Here is a 15,504-nt window from a genome sequence, read left to right as displayed (position 1 = left end):
CTTGAGCATAAAAACATATTCAAATTAGGATTGTACACAAAAAAGTGTGCTTAATTAATTCTTGCTTGTGGAATGCAGTTCAGAAGTATATACCTCATTTCCTTTAAAGCCTTCTTGACACCTAGAACTTGGTTTAATAGTGAGGAAATTTTTATTTATTCATTGAATAAAAATGTAGTGCATACCTATTATATACCAGGCACTGTGGTAGGTATGAGATAGTCAAAATGAAACAGAACATAGTTTCTGCCTTCAAGGAGCTTGTTGTTCAAAGGAACTTTACAAAATGCCTAATAAATTAAGAAATAAATAAAAATTATTGTATGTATAACAATATGCAAATATTTGTAATATATGTTGATACCCTAAATTACAGTGTGAGGAAAATTTAAATCATATTTTATTCATAAATCTTGAATATGCAATATTTATTTTGTTCCTTTAAAGTGAAACTCTTAAGAATCCGTGGCTGGGCACAGTGGCTCATACCTGTAATCTCAGCACTTTGGGAGGCCAAGGCAGGTGGATCACCTGAGGTCAGGAGTTCAAGACCAACCTGACCAACATGGCAAAACCCCATCTCTACTAAAACTATAAAAATTAGGTGGGCGTGGTGGTGGGCACCTGTAGTCCCAGCTACTTGGGAGGCTGAGACATGAGAATAGCTTGAACCTGGGAGGCGGAGGTTGCAGTGAGCCGAGATCGAGTCATTGCACTCCAGCCTGGATGACAGAGTAAGACTCTGTTTCAAAAAAAGAAAAACAAAAAAGAATCTGTATGTATATGTGTAGCTGTATATATTGTTACATTTGTCCTTGTAGTGTATTTCAGGACATTGGATTAATTTGGCAGTTAATTGTGAAAACTATTGCTTTTTAACATGTGTTATCAAAACATTTGTTTTTGAAAATGTATATTTTTGTATATTTTGAATATAGCAAGTTACGAATTGTTGCTTATTCTTAGAGTTTATTTGGCCCACATTTAATACTTTGTACTGTATACAATAAGAACAATAGATTGGGCAGGGCCTGAGGGTAAAGCCCTTAAAATCTGCCACCCTTTGATGTGAAGTCAGTTGACTCAGACATTAAAATATACTTATAGTCTTAAAAGAAGGTTAATTCTCTTTAGTTTCATTATTCTGCCTATGGTAGCATTTAATAACACGTTAGATAATAGCTAAATGGGCCCATGGATTACATTTAAGAGCAAGACAACCATGTTTACTGTTTGGATTGCTAGTTTCTGCATGACTTATAAACACCCATGTCTATGCATAGTATGTACATTCAGCGTAACCATGGGTTCCGCACTGATAGATTAAACTAACCATGAATCAAATATATTAAAAAAGATAGCATCTGTGCTGAACGTGTATAGACTTTGCTCTTGTCATTATTCCCAACAATACAACTATTTACATAGTATTGCCATTTTATTTCTATAGTAAGTAATCTAGAGACGATTATGTGGGAGGATATGCGTAGGTTGTATGCAAATATTGTGCCATTTTATATTAGGAACTTATGATTTTCATATCAGTGGGAGGTAATGGAACCAATCCCCTACAGATACCAAAGAATGATTATATACATAGAATATATACTTATCTATGGAAAACATCTTTTTGTTACATGGTAAATACAGCGAAAGTTTCTCAGAGTACTCCAGTTATAAACCAGACACATGAAGATAAAGTGAACGAAACTTAGAAGAATATGATGAACAGAATGAAATGAAGAGGGTATTAAAGATGTTTGTGCAGAAGTTTTTTTAAAAAAATGGTTAGGGGGGCCAAACATGGTGGCTCACACCTGTAATCCCAGCACTTTGGGAGGCCAAGGCAGGAGGATTACTTGAGCCCAGGAGTTTGAGACTAGCCTAGGCAACAAAGCAAGAGTTCTCTACCAAAAATGAAAAAAAAAAAAATTAGCTGGGTGTGGTGACACGTGCCTGTAGTCCCAGCTACTCGGGAGGCTGAGGCAAGAGGGTTGCTTGAGTGTGGGAGGTGGAGACTGCAGTTAGCCCTGATCACATCATTGAACTCCAACCTGCGTGACAGTGAGACCCTGCTCAATAAATAAATAAATAAACAAGCATGAAGGCAATATGAGTAATGGCATCTGCTGTATGAAGGAGAAAGCAAGATTTGGATTCAGTTGACATTTTTGGAATACATAACATATTCATTCAGTGTTATCATACAAATGTCAATCTTGAAATAGTTTAGCAGCAAGTGATTTTCCATCTGGAGTCCAGGCAACTGAGGAAATTCATAAGGTTTGAAGCTGTATAGTGGATGTCTTAGGTGCTAGGTGCTTGCGTTAGTGTAAATTACAAATGAAAGAAGCAAATGAGGTATTGTACAATGGCTATAAAAGGAAGATAGGAATCCTTGAGAAGATGACAAGGGAGTCATTAGAAAGAGGCAAAATATATTTTCTTATAGAAAAAAACTTAAGTGCTTTTAAAGTTATAATTAATATCTTATTTTTTTCTCACAGTGGAAAGCTCATGATGGCATTATTTTAAAAGTAGATTGGAACTCAGTCAATGATCTTATTTTATCTGCTGGTGAAGACTGTAAATATAAGGTATGTAATGTTTAGATTTATCACTTGGCTGAAAGAATCAAATTTATAAGTACTTAGCATGTAAGAATATTCTTTTAATTTTTTACTTTAGCCATGTCTTTATACTCCAGTAATTTAGCAAATTATTTTATAATGTTAAGTGGTATTTTAAAGCATGGACTTTAAAAAGACTATCTCATTAGCCTGGACAACACAGTGAGACCCTACCTCTACAAAAATAAATTAGCCAGTTGTGGTGGAGCACATCTGTGGTCCCAGCTACTTGGGAGGCTGAGTTGAGTGGATCACTTGAGTGCAGGTGGTCGAGGCTGCAGTGAGCCATAATTGTGCCACTGCATTCCAGCCTGGGCAACAAAGTGAGACCCTTTCTCTCTCAAAAAAAGAAAGAGGATCTCATTGATCTATAGAGTTTGATATTTAATAACTAACAATATCAGTATAGCCTGTAATTTTACCGTGACTCAATTTAAGTCAATTCAGTATGTTTTTAAAAATCAACCCTGCTGGTTTACTAAATATTGATCAATTTCAGGTCAAAATAATTTGTAGAGAGGAATAAGGTTTAATGTATTAATAACTAGAGTTAGACACAATTAAATTGAAATAAATACTTTTAGAGAAAGTAGGTAGAGCCCTTACAGGGAGAAAAAAATTTCGGCAAAATGGTAAGCAAGCTAGGTATGGTAGCTCATACCTATAATCCCAGTGCTTTGAGAGGCCAAGGCAGTAGGGTTACTTGAGACCAGGAGCTGGAGAACAGCCTAGGCAATATAACAAGACCCTGTCTCTACAAAAATTAAAAAATTAGCCAAGTGTGGCAGCATGTACCTGTAATCCTTGCTACTTGGGAGACTAAAGCAGGAGGATCTCTTGAGCCCAGGAGATCAAGACTGCAGTGAGCTATGATCATGCTACTGTACTCCAGCCTAGGCCACAGAGTGAGACCCTGTCTCTAAAATTCAAAAAACAAAACAAAGCTAAGAAGTAAACATTTCAAAAAGTACTATTATATTTAAAAGACGTAAAGTGGGTAGATTTTATGTTCAGAGATTTAGTAAAATCTGAAAATTATGACAGTGTTATAAAATAGTTTCTTTTTGAAATATTTAGGCTTAAAGGAATACAGCTTTGTTTTCCCCTCGTGTGATAGTAAAGACATTTAATTGCTAATATATAAGGTGCTGATTTCTAAATTTTTATTTACTACCTTGCTGGAAGACAAACTTGTTTTTATGTGGTGTCTGTTATAAAACATTTTTATTTATTTATTTTTCTTTTAGTTTTGGTAAACTTCTCCCTGATATTATAAAAGATTTTTAAAAATTGCTTTTGTAGGTATGGGATAGTTACGGCCGCCCACTGTACAATTCACAACCTCATGAGCATCCTATTACTTCAGTTGCCTGGGCTCCAGATGGAGAATTATTTGCTGTTGGATCATTTCATACTTTACGCTTGTGTGATAAAACTGGGGTAAGTTATAGTGGTGAGCAATCACAGATGTGCTGTCATAAATGTGGTAATGCACAACACACATGGTTCTCAATCTTTAAAAAACATTTTCAATGGATGCATTTGGTTGAATCTTTCTGATTTGTCTTCTTAATATACTGGTTCAATCAATTCCAGATATATGGGACCAAAATCTGTTTAAGTTTGAAGAATGGGCACGTTCTCTACTATTTGTCTTTCTGGAAATACTTACTTTGAGCATGATTGTGAAGGATGAAGTAGTTAAAATATTAAAATTTATGCCCATTCAAAATGGAAAATTCAGTTTTAAACCTTTCTTTCTAACCTTTCACTGACTAGCTCATAAACTTTTTTTTGTTTTTTGCTGTCAATATGTTTCATATGAAATCTCGATTGCATATTTTGTGTAAGGAATTAATAGTGCATTTGAAAAGCAGTCATTTTAAGACCAGAGGACATGACTGGATGTGGTGTTTCATGCCTGTAATCCCAGCACTTTTGGAGTCCAAGGAGGGAGGATTGTTTGAGCCCAGGAGTTTGAGACCAGCCTGGGTAACATAGTGAAACTCTGTCTCTACAAAAAATTTTTAAAAATTAGCCAGGCATGAAGGTGCATACCTGTGGTCCCAGCTACTGGGAAGACTGAGATGGGAGTCTAGCTGCAGCCCAGGAGGTGGAGGCTGTAGCGAGCTATAATTGTGCCACTGTACTCCAGCCTGGGTAAGAATTAGACCTTGTCTCTAAATAAATAAATAAATAACCAAAGGACATATTTTTCTTTGTCAAGGATTCATATTTGAATACATGCAAGAATTTTTCCTCACAAGAAAATATGCCCTCCTTCATACAAATTCTGTTTAGTACCTAGGGAAATAGCTAACCTCAGCAGCATTTACCCATTGTACTTGAATGAATTGTTGGTTGAAGTACCCCAAAAGCAGCAGCATTATGTGGTAAGTGTGGCTGTTTTATACTGTTCCTAACTGGGAAATCATATAATTGTTCTGTGGCTTATTTGCCTCTAACGCAGAATAAGACAGACTTTTTAGAGCTTTTAATCTGTTAAGATTTCTAGTTACTTGTTTTCTACCACATAAATATGAAGTCCTCTGCCTGGCTTTAGAAAATGTTTGAAACCTGGTGTCATAAAATCCATTCAGTCTTTTCACCTGCAACTCTCTAAGTGTGTTCAAATCACGTTGAACATTGACTCTCGAACCTTTCCTGCCTCTTACTAACATCCCTACTCATTTTCTCATTTCATGGAATACTTTGATTTCTGTCTTAGACCATAGCGAGTTCCACTCATTCTTTTTTTGGGGGGGGGCGATGGAGTCTCGCTCTGTCACCCAGGCTGGAGTGCAGTGGCGAGATCTCGGCTCACCGCAAGCTCCGCCTCCAGGGTTCACGCCATTCTCCTGCCTCAGCCTCCTGAGTAGCTGGGACTGTGGGCGCCGGCCACCACGCCCATCTAATTTTTTGTATTTTTAGTAGAGACGGGGTTTCACTGTGTTAGCCAGGATAGTCTTGATCTCTTGACCTCGTGATCCGCCCACCTCAGCCTCCCAAAGTGCTGGGATTACAACCGTGAGCCACTGCACCCGGCCCCAGTTCCGCTCATTCTTAAAGGTCCATCTCATGTTTGACTTCCTTTGATCTTGCCTTCCATTGACTCTAAGTTTGTTTGTATGTTTTTCTAATTTCTTTTCTGCTAGGTCCCTCCTTTCTCAATTACAGCATCAGGATGTTGAATCATCCCATCTAATCACTTAAGGAGATCTTACCTCTGATTTTCCCTATCAATGATTCTAAATCTATAGAATATGTAGTCTCATTTTCACAATGTATTACATTCTTACATTGTCAAAATCCCATAGTTCAGTAATTCTCTGTTATTTGTGCAACACAGTAGATACTTAACAGTTTATTAATAAGCCAATTTAAACATAATTTTAGGTTGCCATTTTGATTAAAATATTTAAAAATTTTAAAAGCTTGAATTAAAGGTTTATCTCATTAAGCACCTAGTCTTTTTATTTAGAATGTTAGCATCTATCTTTTATTCAATAGACATTAAATATATACTACTCATCAGACAGTGTTCTAGAAACTGGGGATATAAATAAGAAAAAGATATAAAGACTTTCACTCAAGTTGTTGACAGTGTAGTGGAGAATTAGACTATAGTACTTACAGTGCATTATGATAAGTGATATATGGGAAGGTTTTTATACAAGCACTGCAAAGGTGTGGAAGAGCCTAACTCAGACTGTGGGACATTGACTAGAGAGCAGAGCCTTGAAGAATTAGTAGTTCTCCAAGGAGACAACATTGGGCCAGAGAGTTGCAGGCAAAAGAAACCTCTTGCAAATCAAAGTACAAAAGAATATGGTGCTTTTTGTGCAGTGTCGGTAAAATTTTCATGGCATAATATGAGGAGATAATACAGAAAAGATAGATGGACTAAAGTGTTTGCCATGCAACAGAATCCAGATTTCAGTCTTTTAAAATCTAATTCTGTTTTGTGGAGCCTCCTTTGGGGTTGCTGTGGGGTAGAAGAGAGGTGAGGGAGTTGAGCCCCTGATCTCTCTCACTACCTGCAACCAGAGCAGCTCCGGTTATACTGTTTGAGCATCTAGTATAAGATTTTCTTTGAACAGCTGAAACAGTGAAGTTGGAAATTGAGTACATTAGTCAGTAGAGAGCCATGGATGGTGTGTAGTAACATGGTAGTATTCAAATGTTGGAAATACTGCTTTGAGGTCAAAGGAACAGTGATTTGAGAGAAGGAATAGAATAAACAAAGGTGAAGAATCATGGTTTATTAGAAAAATTAAAAGTTTAGTATGGCCACAATAGTTTGGAGTTTATCTTATGGGCAATGATGAGTCACTGATCTATTTTAGATAGTTACCTTATTAGATTTGGCATTTTTGGGGAAGCATACTCTAAGATCATCATAGAGGACAGATTAGAGTAGAGGTACACTAGAGGCAGGATGGCTAATTAGGAGCTGTTGTAGTACAAGAAAATGATGACGTTGGCCTGAATAACAGGGAAGTAGCAGTGGAGATGGAAAGAAATAGACAGGTTCAGGAGATAAATCCTTGCTGTATAAGTAGAAAGAGACAAGAATAATTACCTGAGTTTCCATTCCTTACTGTCTGGATGTTCGCCTGAGGATAATGCCCTTTCATGATGTAATGCCCTGTTCAATCATTACAACAGTAAACCAAGTTACCTAAATTTCAGCATTCATAAGTATCATCTGGGTATTGCAAAAATACACATTATTAGGTACTATTTGCAATATGGAGAATCAAAATCTCAGAGAATGAGGCTCTGTGAAGTGGTATTTTTAGGAAGTTTCCGAGTTGTCTTTATGCAGGTTGTCCTCAGAGGGCACTTGAAGGAAGACTTAGTGAGATGCTTTATAATTCCTTTTGAGTTCTGAAATGGGCAATGCTTACTCTACTGCAGAAAAAATACCTTGAATTTTACTGCAGTAAACTATAATGCAGGTGATACCAAAAGAGAATAGTATAACAGAAAAAATTACATTTCTTAAAAATCTCAGGTAATTTATTCTTCTGACTCATTCTAAGCATCTTCTTCATTTAAAATTACTGTTGGGGGTCAGGCGCGGTGGCTCACGCCTGTAATCCCAGCACTTTGGGAGGCAGAGGTGGGCAGATCACGAGGTCAGGAGATTGAGACCATCCTGGCTAACATAGTGAAACCCCATCTCTACTAAAAATACAAAAGCAGAATTAGCCAGGCATGGTGGCAGGTGCCTGTAGTCCCAGCTACTCGGGAGACTGAGGCAGGAGAATGGCATGAACCCGGGAGGCAGAGCTTGCGGTGAGCCAAGATTGTGCTACTGTACTCCAGCCTGGGTGACAGAGCGAGACTCCATCTCAAAAAAAAAAAAAAAAAATTACTGTTGGGTTATGTCTGCCACTTTGCTGTGGCAACAATGTTGACAGTATATGAATCATATGTGTGATGATATTATCTCTTAATGTTCTAGACTGATTCTTTTAGAATAACTAGTTGTAAATACTATTCAAACACTTAACTTTCATTCATTGAATTATCGATTTTTTTTTGTTTCATTTTCTGCCTTGTATATTTCCACAAAAGTATTTGGAATTCATTTATGCAATCATTTCTTTTCTTTTTGCAAGGTTTGTATTAACCCTGTAATATATCCTTTTATACAGTTATCATTTAGATTTTTATGAGTTACTTAATATTTAGATTTTTATGAGTTACTTAATGTGTTATTTATGTGTGTATGTATATCTATACTAAATATATTTATTTGTTTGATTCTTTCTGGAGGATATTTTGACGTTTTATATAAAAAACCCAAGAAATAAACATATACTTCAACCCAGCAATTCCAGTTTTAGGATTTATCCTAAGGTAATAATAAGATAAAGAATGCTTAGTGGAGCATTATTTATAATTTAACAAATGAAAAGCAATATAAAACTCTTAACAGTAAGATATTATTTAACTTAATTATGGAATATAATTCTTACAATGAATTATTATACAGTTATTAAAAATGATCATTACTTTTATAATACCATGAAAATGTTTTAAAATATATGACCACAAGAAAAAAATAGTTACAAACTTTATGCATAGGGTGATCTTATTAGTATATATCAGTATAAATGAACAGAAAAATAGTCTGACATGATATAATAAATTTTAACAATGATTATGTCTGGAGTTTGTTGATTTAGTCATAGGTGGTGATAGGTGAGTTTTCTTCTTTTTTGCATATCTACATTTTCAAAATGTACATTTTTTAAATCTACATTTTCAAATAAAATGTACAGTTTTTGAAAAGGGAAAAAATAGCTTTATCCTTTCTTTTGTTTAGTTTTCCCTAGATTCTCTAATCATGTAATTCAGCCTTCTTTCTCTTTTTAAAAAATGTTGTTTTTTTGAAGTTATCCAATTTATTTTAGAAATATGTATTAGTTAAAACATGGGAAACTATTCTTAAGGTGACATGCATTTTTTTTTTTTTTTTTTTTTTTGAGATGGAGTCTCGCTCTGTCGCCAGGCTGGAGTGCAGTGGCATGATCTTGGCTCACTGCAATTTCCACTTCCCGGATTCAAGCGATTCTCCTGCCCCAGCCTCCCAAGTAGCTGAGATAACATGTGCGTGTCACTACGCCCAGCTAATTTTTGTATTTTTAGTAGAGGCAAGGTTTCCCCATGTTGGCCAGGATGATCTCGATCTCTTGACCTCGTGATCCACCTGCCTTGGCCTCCCGAAGTGCTGGGATTACAGGTGTGAGCCACCGCATCCGGCCTGCTGATATACATCTTTATTGGGGAATAATTCTACTCACTAAGATATAAATGCTATGAGCTTTTTGAGTTTAATAAAAGTATGTAAATACTTTCTGCATGTCTATTTTTTTTTTTTGAGACAGAGTCTTGCTCTGTCGCCCAGGCTGGAGTGCAGTGGCGCTGTCTCAACTCACAACAATCTCTGCCTCCCAGGTTCAATTGATTCTTGTGCCTCAGCCTCCCGAGTATCTGGGACTACAGGCATGCACCACTACTCCCAGCTAATTTGTATTTTTAGTAGAGACGGGGTTTCACCATATTGCCCAGGCTGGTCTTGAACTCCTGAGCTCAAGTGATCCATCCGTCTTGGCCTCCCAAAGTGCTAGGATTATAGGCATGAGCCACCATGCCCAGCCTCTGCATATCTTTTTTAAGAATGCCAAGCAGACATTGCCTTTATAGAGTTTAAAGACATATGTTAAATAATTAATTATACACTCAGTTATTTAATTACAGTTGTAATAAATTTTAAAAACAGGAACAGGCTGCTCTTAGTAATGAGAACTAATATGTCTGGAGGGTCAAAGCAGGTTAGTGTGATGAAAGGGAAGAAGGGCAGCGCTTATTGAGACTCTTTACCTTTTCTTCTTACCAAGTAAGTAGATATGGTAACTGCTGGTGTCAACTTAGAGTAAGTTTACCCAACTTACTCTTAATGGTGTCAATGTAGACCTGAAAATTTAAGTCAGCTGGTGTCAGCTGCTTTTCTCACACAGTGTTTTCTCTTTGGGAAAAAAACTTGCCAAGGCTTCTTTTAAAAAGTACATGTTTTCTTGAATCTGGAAATGTTACCCTTAAATGTAGCCCCTTGTTTCTTTTTGTTTCTCTCGTAATCTGTAACTTAAAGTGGCATAATGAATGTATGTCTAAATAATGTAATCATTTATCCAGGGCCAGATTTTGTGAAATAATTTCAATATCAAATATATAAAAATCTAATCTTCAGAAATGATCTATACTCTAGCATTTTCCACAAATTTATCAAATTTCTATTTAGTGTTTGAGAGCTCTTCACAAACTTTTAGTTGAGGTGCAGCGTTCCTTTTCTTTTTTTTCTTTTTGAGAGGGAGTCTAGCTCTGTCACCCAGGCTGGAGTGCCGTGGCGCGATCTCGGCTCACTGCCATCTCTGCCTCCCGGGTTCAAGCAATTCTCCTGCCTCAGCCTCCCAAGTAGCTGGGATTATAGGTGCCTGCCACAGCGCCCAGCTAATTTTTGTAGTTTTTATTAGAGACGGGGTTTTGCCATGTTGTCCAGACTAGTCTCAAACTCCTGACCTCAGGTCATCTGCTTGCCTCGGCCTCCCAAAGTGCTGGGATTACAGGTGTGAGCCACTGCGCCCGGCCCTGTTCTCTTCTTTCAACCATTGACTCCTCTCAAGTTTCTGGCTTTTTTAAAAAAACAAATTTATCAGGATACAATTTGTATATGACACATTTTACCCATTTAAAATGTGCAACTCAGTGTTTTCTACTATATTCATAGGGTTGTGCAACCATTACCAAACTCTAATTTTAGAACATTTTCCTTTCCTCTAAAAGGAGTTGTGTACCCATTAACTGTCAATCCCTATTTTTCCCTACTCCACTCCTAGTCCCTGGCAACCACTAATCTACTTTTTTTCTATGAATTTGTCAACTTTGGATATTTCATATAAATGAAATAATATATTATGTGGCCTTTTGTGACGGCTTCTTTCAGTTAGCGTGTTTTCAAGATTCATCCATGTATCCAGTACTTTATTCTTTTTTATAGACAAATAATATTTCATCATATGTTTATAACACATTTTGTTTGTTTATTAATCAGTTAATGGACATTTAGTGGTTTCAAAATTTGGTTATTAGAAATAATGCTGCTATGACTATGTGAACACATGTTTTTATTTTTGTGTGGACGTGTTTTAATTTTTCTTGAGTGTATACGTAGAAGTAAAATTGCTACGGTAAGTGTAACCCTATGTTTAACTCTTTGAGGACCTGCCAAATTGTTTTCCAAAGTGGCTGTCTGCCTACTTTTGATTGCTGTCCAGTCTTCAAATACTTGTATTTTGTCTGGAGTGCATAGGTGTTATCTGTGAGAAGGCAGATCTAATAGCAGCTGTTCTGCTATTGTAATTCTTTACATATCAGAAGTTTATTTTAAATAATTGAACATGAGTTTGTAAAAATTAGCTTTGCACATTTCAGAGCTATGCTAAACTACTGCGGTGATTCTCAAGGTGGAGTGGAGTGGGAAAGCTACCTGTTTGAATTTCATCGTTCAAGAAATAATCCAGAAAAATAGCCAAAAGGCATAAATAGTTCATAGACAAATATAAATGGCCAATAAAAACATGAAAGGATGTTCAATTTAACTAATAAATAAATATAAAATAAAGAAGTAAATAAATAAAATAATATATTTTACCCAATAAGTTGAAAAGATTAATAATGACCTAAAACCCTCAGTTTCAGTTGAGCAGGAAGGAATTGAGCTCCTTCCTTTATACAGTATTAGTGGAAATATGAGTGATTTGACTTTTTGAAGGGTAGTTTGATAATACATATCCAAATGTCAGACGCACATATCCCTTGACTCAGGAATCTCTCTTCTAGGAATTTTCTTTAACAAGATCATTGCATAAGTACACAAAGATATATGCATATCAGTTTTCATCACAGTATTAATAGTGAAAAGTAAAAATAAATATCCATGAGCAGGAGACTGATTGGTTATTATTCTATATACCTAAAGTGCAGTACCCTCAACTCATTAAAAATGGAGAAGAAGGATCATGTTTAATTATCTGGAAAGATATTTGTGATGTTATTTAGTAAAAAGACTGGGTTATAGGACAGCATGCTATTCTATGATTTTTCTTTAAAAATAGCTTTATTGGCCAGGCATGGTGGCTCATGCCTGTAATCAATCCCAGCACTTTGGGAGGCCGAGACGGGTGGATCACGAGGTCAGGAGATCAAGACCATCCTGGATAACACGGTGAAACCCCGTCTCTACTAAAAAATACAAAAAAACTAGCCGGGCGTGGTGGCGGGTGCCTGTAGTCCCAGCTACTCGGGAGGCTGAGACAGGAGAATGGTGTTAAACCCGGGAGGGGGAGCTTGCAGTGATCTGAGATCAGACCACTGCACTCTAGCCTGGGCAACAGAGCAAGACTCCGTCTCAAAAAAAAAATAAAAAAATAAAAAATATAAAGAATAAGGGCTTTGGAGGGTCCTCACATATACTGAGGGATCTAGAATGTAACATACATGCCCAGGGCCAGACACATGCTCAGAAAAGACCAGAGGATGTGAGGCTTGTATCACTGGAAAATCTTTCATCTATGAACACACAAGGAGTGAAAGCTAAAGTAGAGTTGTAGGTGGTCTGGCTATGTATTAAAGGAGTGCCTAGGTCAGAGCCAATTGGCAAAGAGTGGGAGAGTATTTTTTTTCTTTCTTTTTGGCTCTGTCTGGCTGACCACTGAGATAACAGAATGGAGACTTCAGTGACCACACACAAAAAGCAGTCTGCAAAAATAGTTTGGAAAAGTCAGTAAATAGACAGATAACTGAGCCCTCAACAAGCAACAATACAAGCCTTGTTGGGGAGAGATTCTGATTTCCTGAATTACCACATTATGATATTAAAAACATCCAATTTTCTACAAAAAATTACAAGGCATACAAGAAGCAGGAAATTACAGCCCATTCACAGGGAAAGAGATTAATAGAAACCATACCTGAGAATGCCCAGCATTGGACTTATTACACAAATACTTAATTTTTTTCAAAGTTTTATTGTTAATTGACAAATAGTAATTGTTTATATTTATGAGGTACAGGTACAATGTGCTGTTTTGATATATGTATACATCGTGGAAGGATTATATCAAACTAATTAACATGTCTATCACCTTACATAACATTTTTTGTAGTGATAACATTTAAAATCTTCTGTTTTAGCAATTTTGAAATTTACAACACTTTGTTATTATTATTAACCATGCTATGCAATAGATTTTGAAAACTTTCTGTCCTGTCTAACTGAAACTTTATACCCTTTAATCATCATTTCCCCATTCCCCACTACGCACCACCTTGTAGCCACTATTCTACTCTCTACTTTTATAGATTTGATTTTTTTATTTAACTTTAGTTTTTGTAGATACACAGTAGGTGCAGATATTTATGGCGTATATGACATGTTTTGATGCAGCATGCAATGTATAATAATCATATCGCAGAGAATGGGGTATCCATTCCCTCAAGCATTTATCTTTTGTGTTACAAACAATCCAGTCATACTCCTCTAGTTATTTTTAAATATGCAATTAAATTATTGACTATAGTCACTCTGTTGTACTATCAAATAATAGTAGATCTTGTTCTTTCTGATTTTTAAAATACGTATTAACTATTCCCACCCGCTCTCCTGCCCGAACCCATGACCCTTCCCAGCCTCTGATAACCATCCTTTTTGTTTTTTCTGAGGCAGAGTCTTGCACTGTCACCAAGTCTGGAGTGCAATGGAGCAATCTTGGCCCACTGCAACCTCTGCCTCCTGGGTTCAAGCAATTCTCCTTCCTCAACCTCCTGAGTAGCTAGGAATACAGGTGCCTGCCACCACGTCTGGCTGATTTTTGTACTTTTTTTTTAGTAGAGACTGGATTTCACCCATGTTGGTCAGGCTGGTCTCGAACTCTTGACCTCAAGTGATCCACCCACCTTGGCCTCCCAAAGTGCTGGGATTACAGGTGTCATCCTTCTACTCCCTATCTCCATGAGTTCAATGTTTTGATTTTAAATCCACAAATAAGTGAGAACATGTGATATTTGTCTTTCTGCACCTGGCTTATTTCACTTAACATAGTGATCTCTATTTCGATATATGTTATTGCAAATAACAGGATCTCATTCATTTTTGTGGCTGAATAGTACTCCATTGTGTATATGTACCACATTTTCTTTATCTATTCATCTGTTGATGGACACTTAAGTTGCTTCCACATCTTGCCCATTGTGAACAGAGCTGCAACAAACATGGAGATAGCTCTTCGATATATTGATTCTTTTCTTTTAGGTATATACCTAGCTGTGGGATTGCTTGGTTATATGGTAACTCTATTTTTAGTTTTTTGAGGAACCTCTAAACTGTTCTCCAAAGTGGTTGTACAAATTTACATTCTCACCAGCGGTGTATGAGTGTTCCCTTCCCTCCACATCCTCACCAGCATTTGTTATTGCCTGTCTTTTAGGTATAAGCCATTTTAACTGCAGTGAGATGATATGTCATTGTAGTTTTGATTTGCATTTCTCTGATGCTCAGTGATATTGAGCACCTTTTCATATACCCATTTGCCATTTGTGTGACTTCTTTTGAGAAATGTCTATTCACACCTTTTGCCCAATTTTTTATCAGATTATTAAATTTTTTTCCTGTGGAGTTGTTGGGTCTCCTTATGTATTCTGGTTACTAATCCTTTGTCAGATGGGTAGTTTGCAGATATCTTCTCCAATTCTGTGAGTTGTGTGTTCACTTTGTTGATTGTCTCCTCTGCTGTACAGAAGCTTTTTTAACTTGATGTGATCCCATTTGTCCATTTTTGCTTTGGTTGCCTGTACTTGTGGAGTATTACTCAAGAAATTTTTGCCCAAGCCAACGTCCTGGAGATTTTTCCCAATGCTTTCTTGTAGTATTTTCATAGTTTGGGTCTTCAATTTAAGGCTTTAATCCATTTTGACTTGATTTTTGTATATGGTGAGAGATAGGGGTCTAGTTTCATTCTTCTGCATATAGATACCCAGTCTTCCCAGCATAATTTATTGAAGAGACTGGACAAAGACTTTAAATCAGTGATCTTAAATATGCTCAAAGAGCCAAAGGAAAACAGATCACAGTCTGAACAAATAGAAAATACCAGTAAAAGGATAGAAATTATACAAAAGGAATATTATGGGAATTCTGGAATTGGGAAAAAGCAAAGGATAAAAGAAGGGTACATACCCCCAGAAATGCAAAATGTGTTGTCTCTTTAGCAATGAGTTTTATGCAGATAAAAATTACAATGTTATG

General features: G+C 36.5%; 1 protein-coding gene across 8 annotated transcripts in view; it reads left to right on the top strand.

Annotated features, from left to right (window-relative positions):
• The window catches only part of IFT80 (intraflagellar transport 80), a 140,291-nt gene that overhangs the window by 42,497 nt on the left and 82,290 nt on the right, over window positions 1–15,504 (top strand). For all 8 annotated transcript variants that reach the window (XR_013413625.1, XM_077991616.1, XM_077991620.1 and 5 more), the window contains 2 exons: window positions 2,508–2,597; window positions 3,933–4,070. Coding sequence is in view for 7 of the 8 variants with exons in the window: in XM_077991616.1 (XP_077847742.1) it covers window positions 2,508–2,597; window positions 3,933–4,070 (228 nt within the window). In the remaining variant the exon portion in view is untranslated. The remainder of the gene's footprint in view (window positions 1–2,507; window positions 2,598–3,932; window positions 4,071–15,504) is intronic.

This window comes from Macaca mulatta, chromosome 2 (genome assembly GCF_049350105.2).
Source record: "Macaca mulatta isolate MMU2019108-1 chromosome 2, T2T-MMU8v2.0, whole genome shotgun sequence".
Classification (NCBI taxonomy): Eukaryota; Metazoa; Chordata; class Mammalia; order Primates; family Cercopithecidae; genus Macaca; species Macaca mulatta.
The sequence above is the reverse complement of the archived record's forward strand: the minus strand, read 5'-3'. Positions and strand labels throughout refer to the sequence as shown.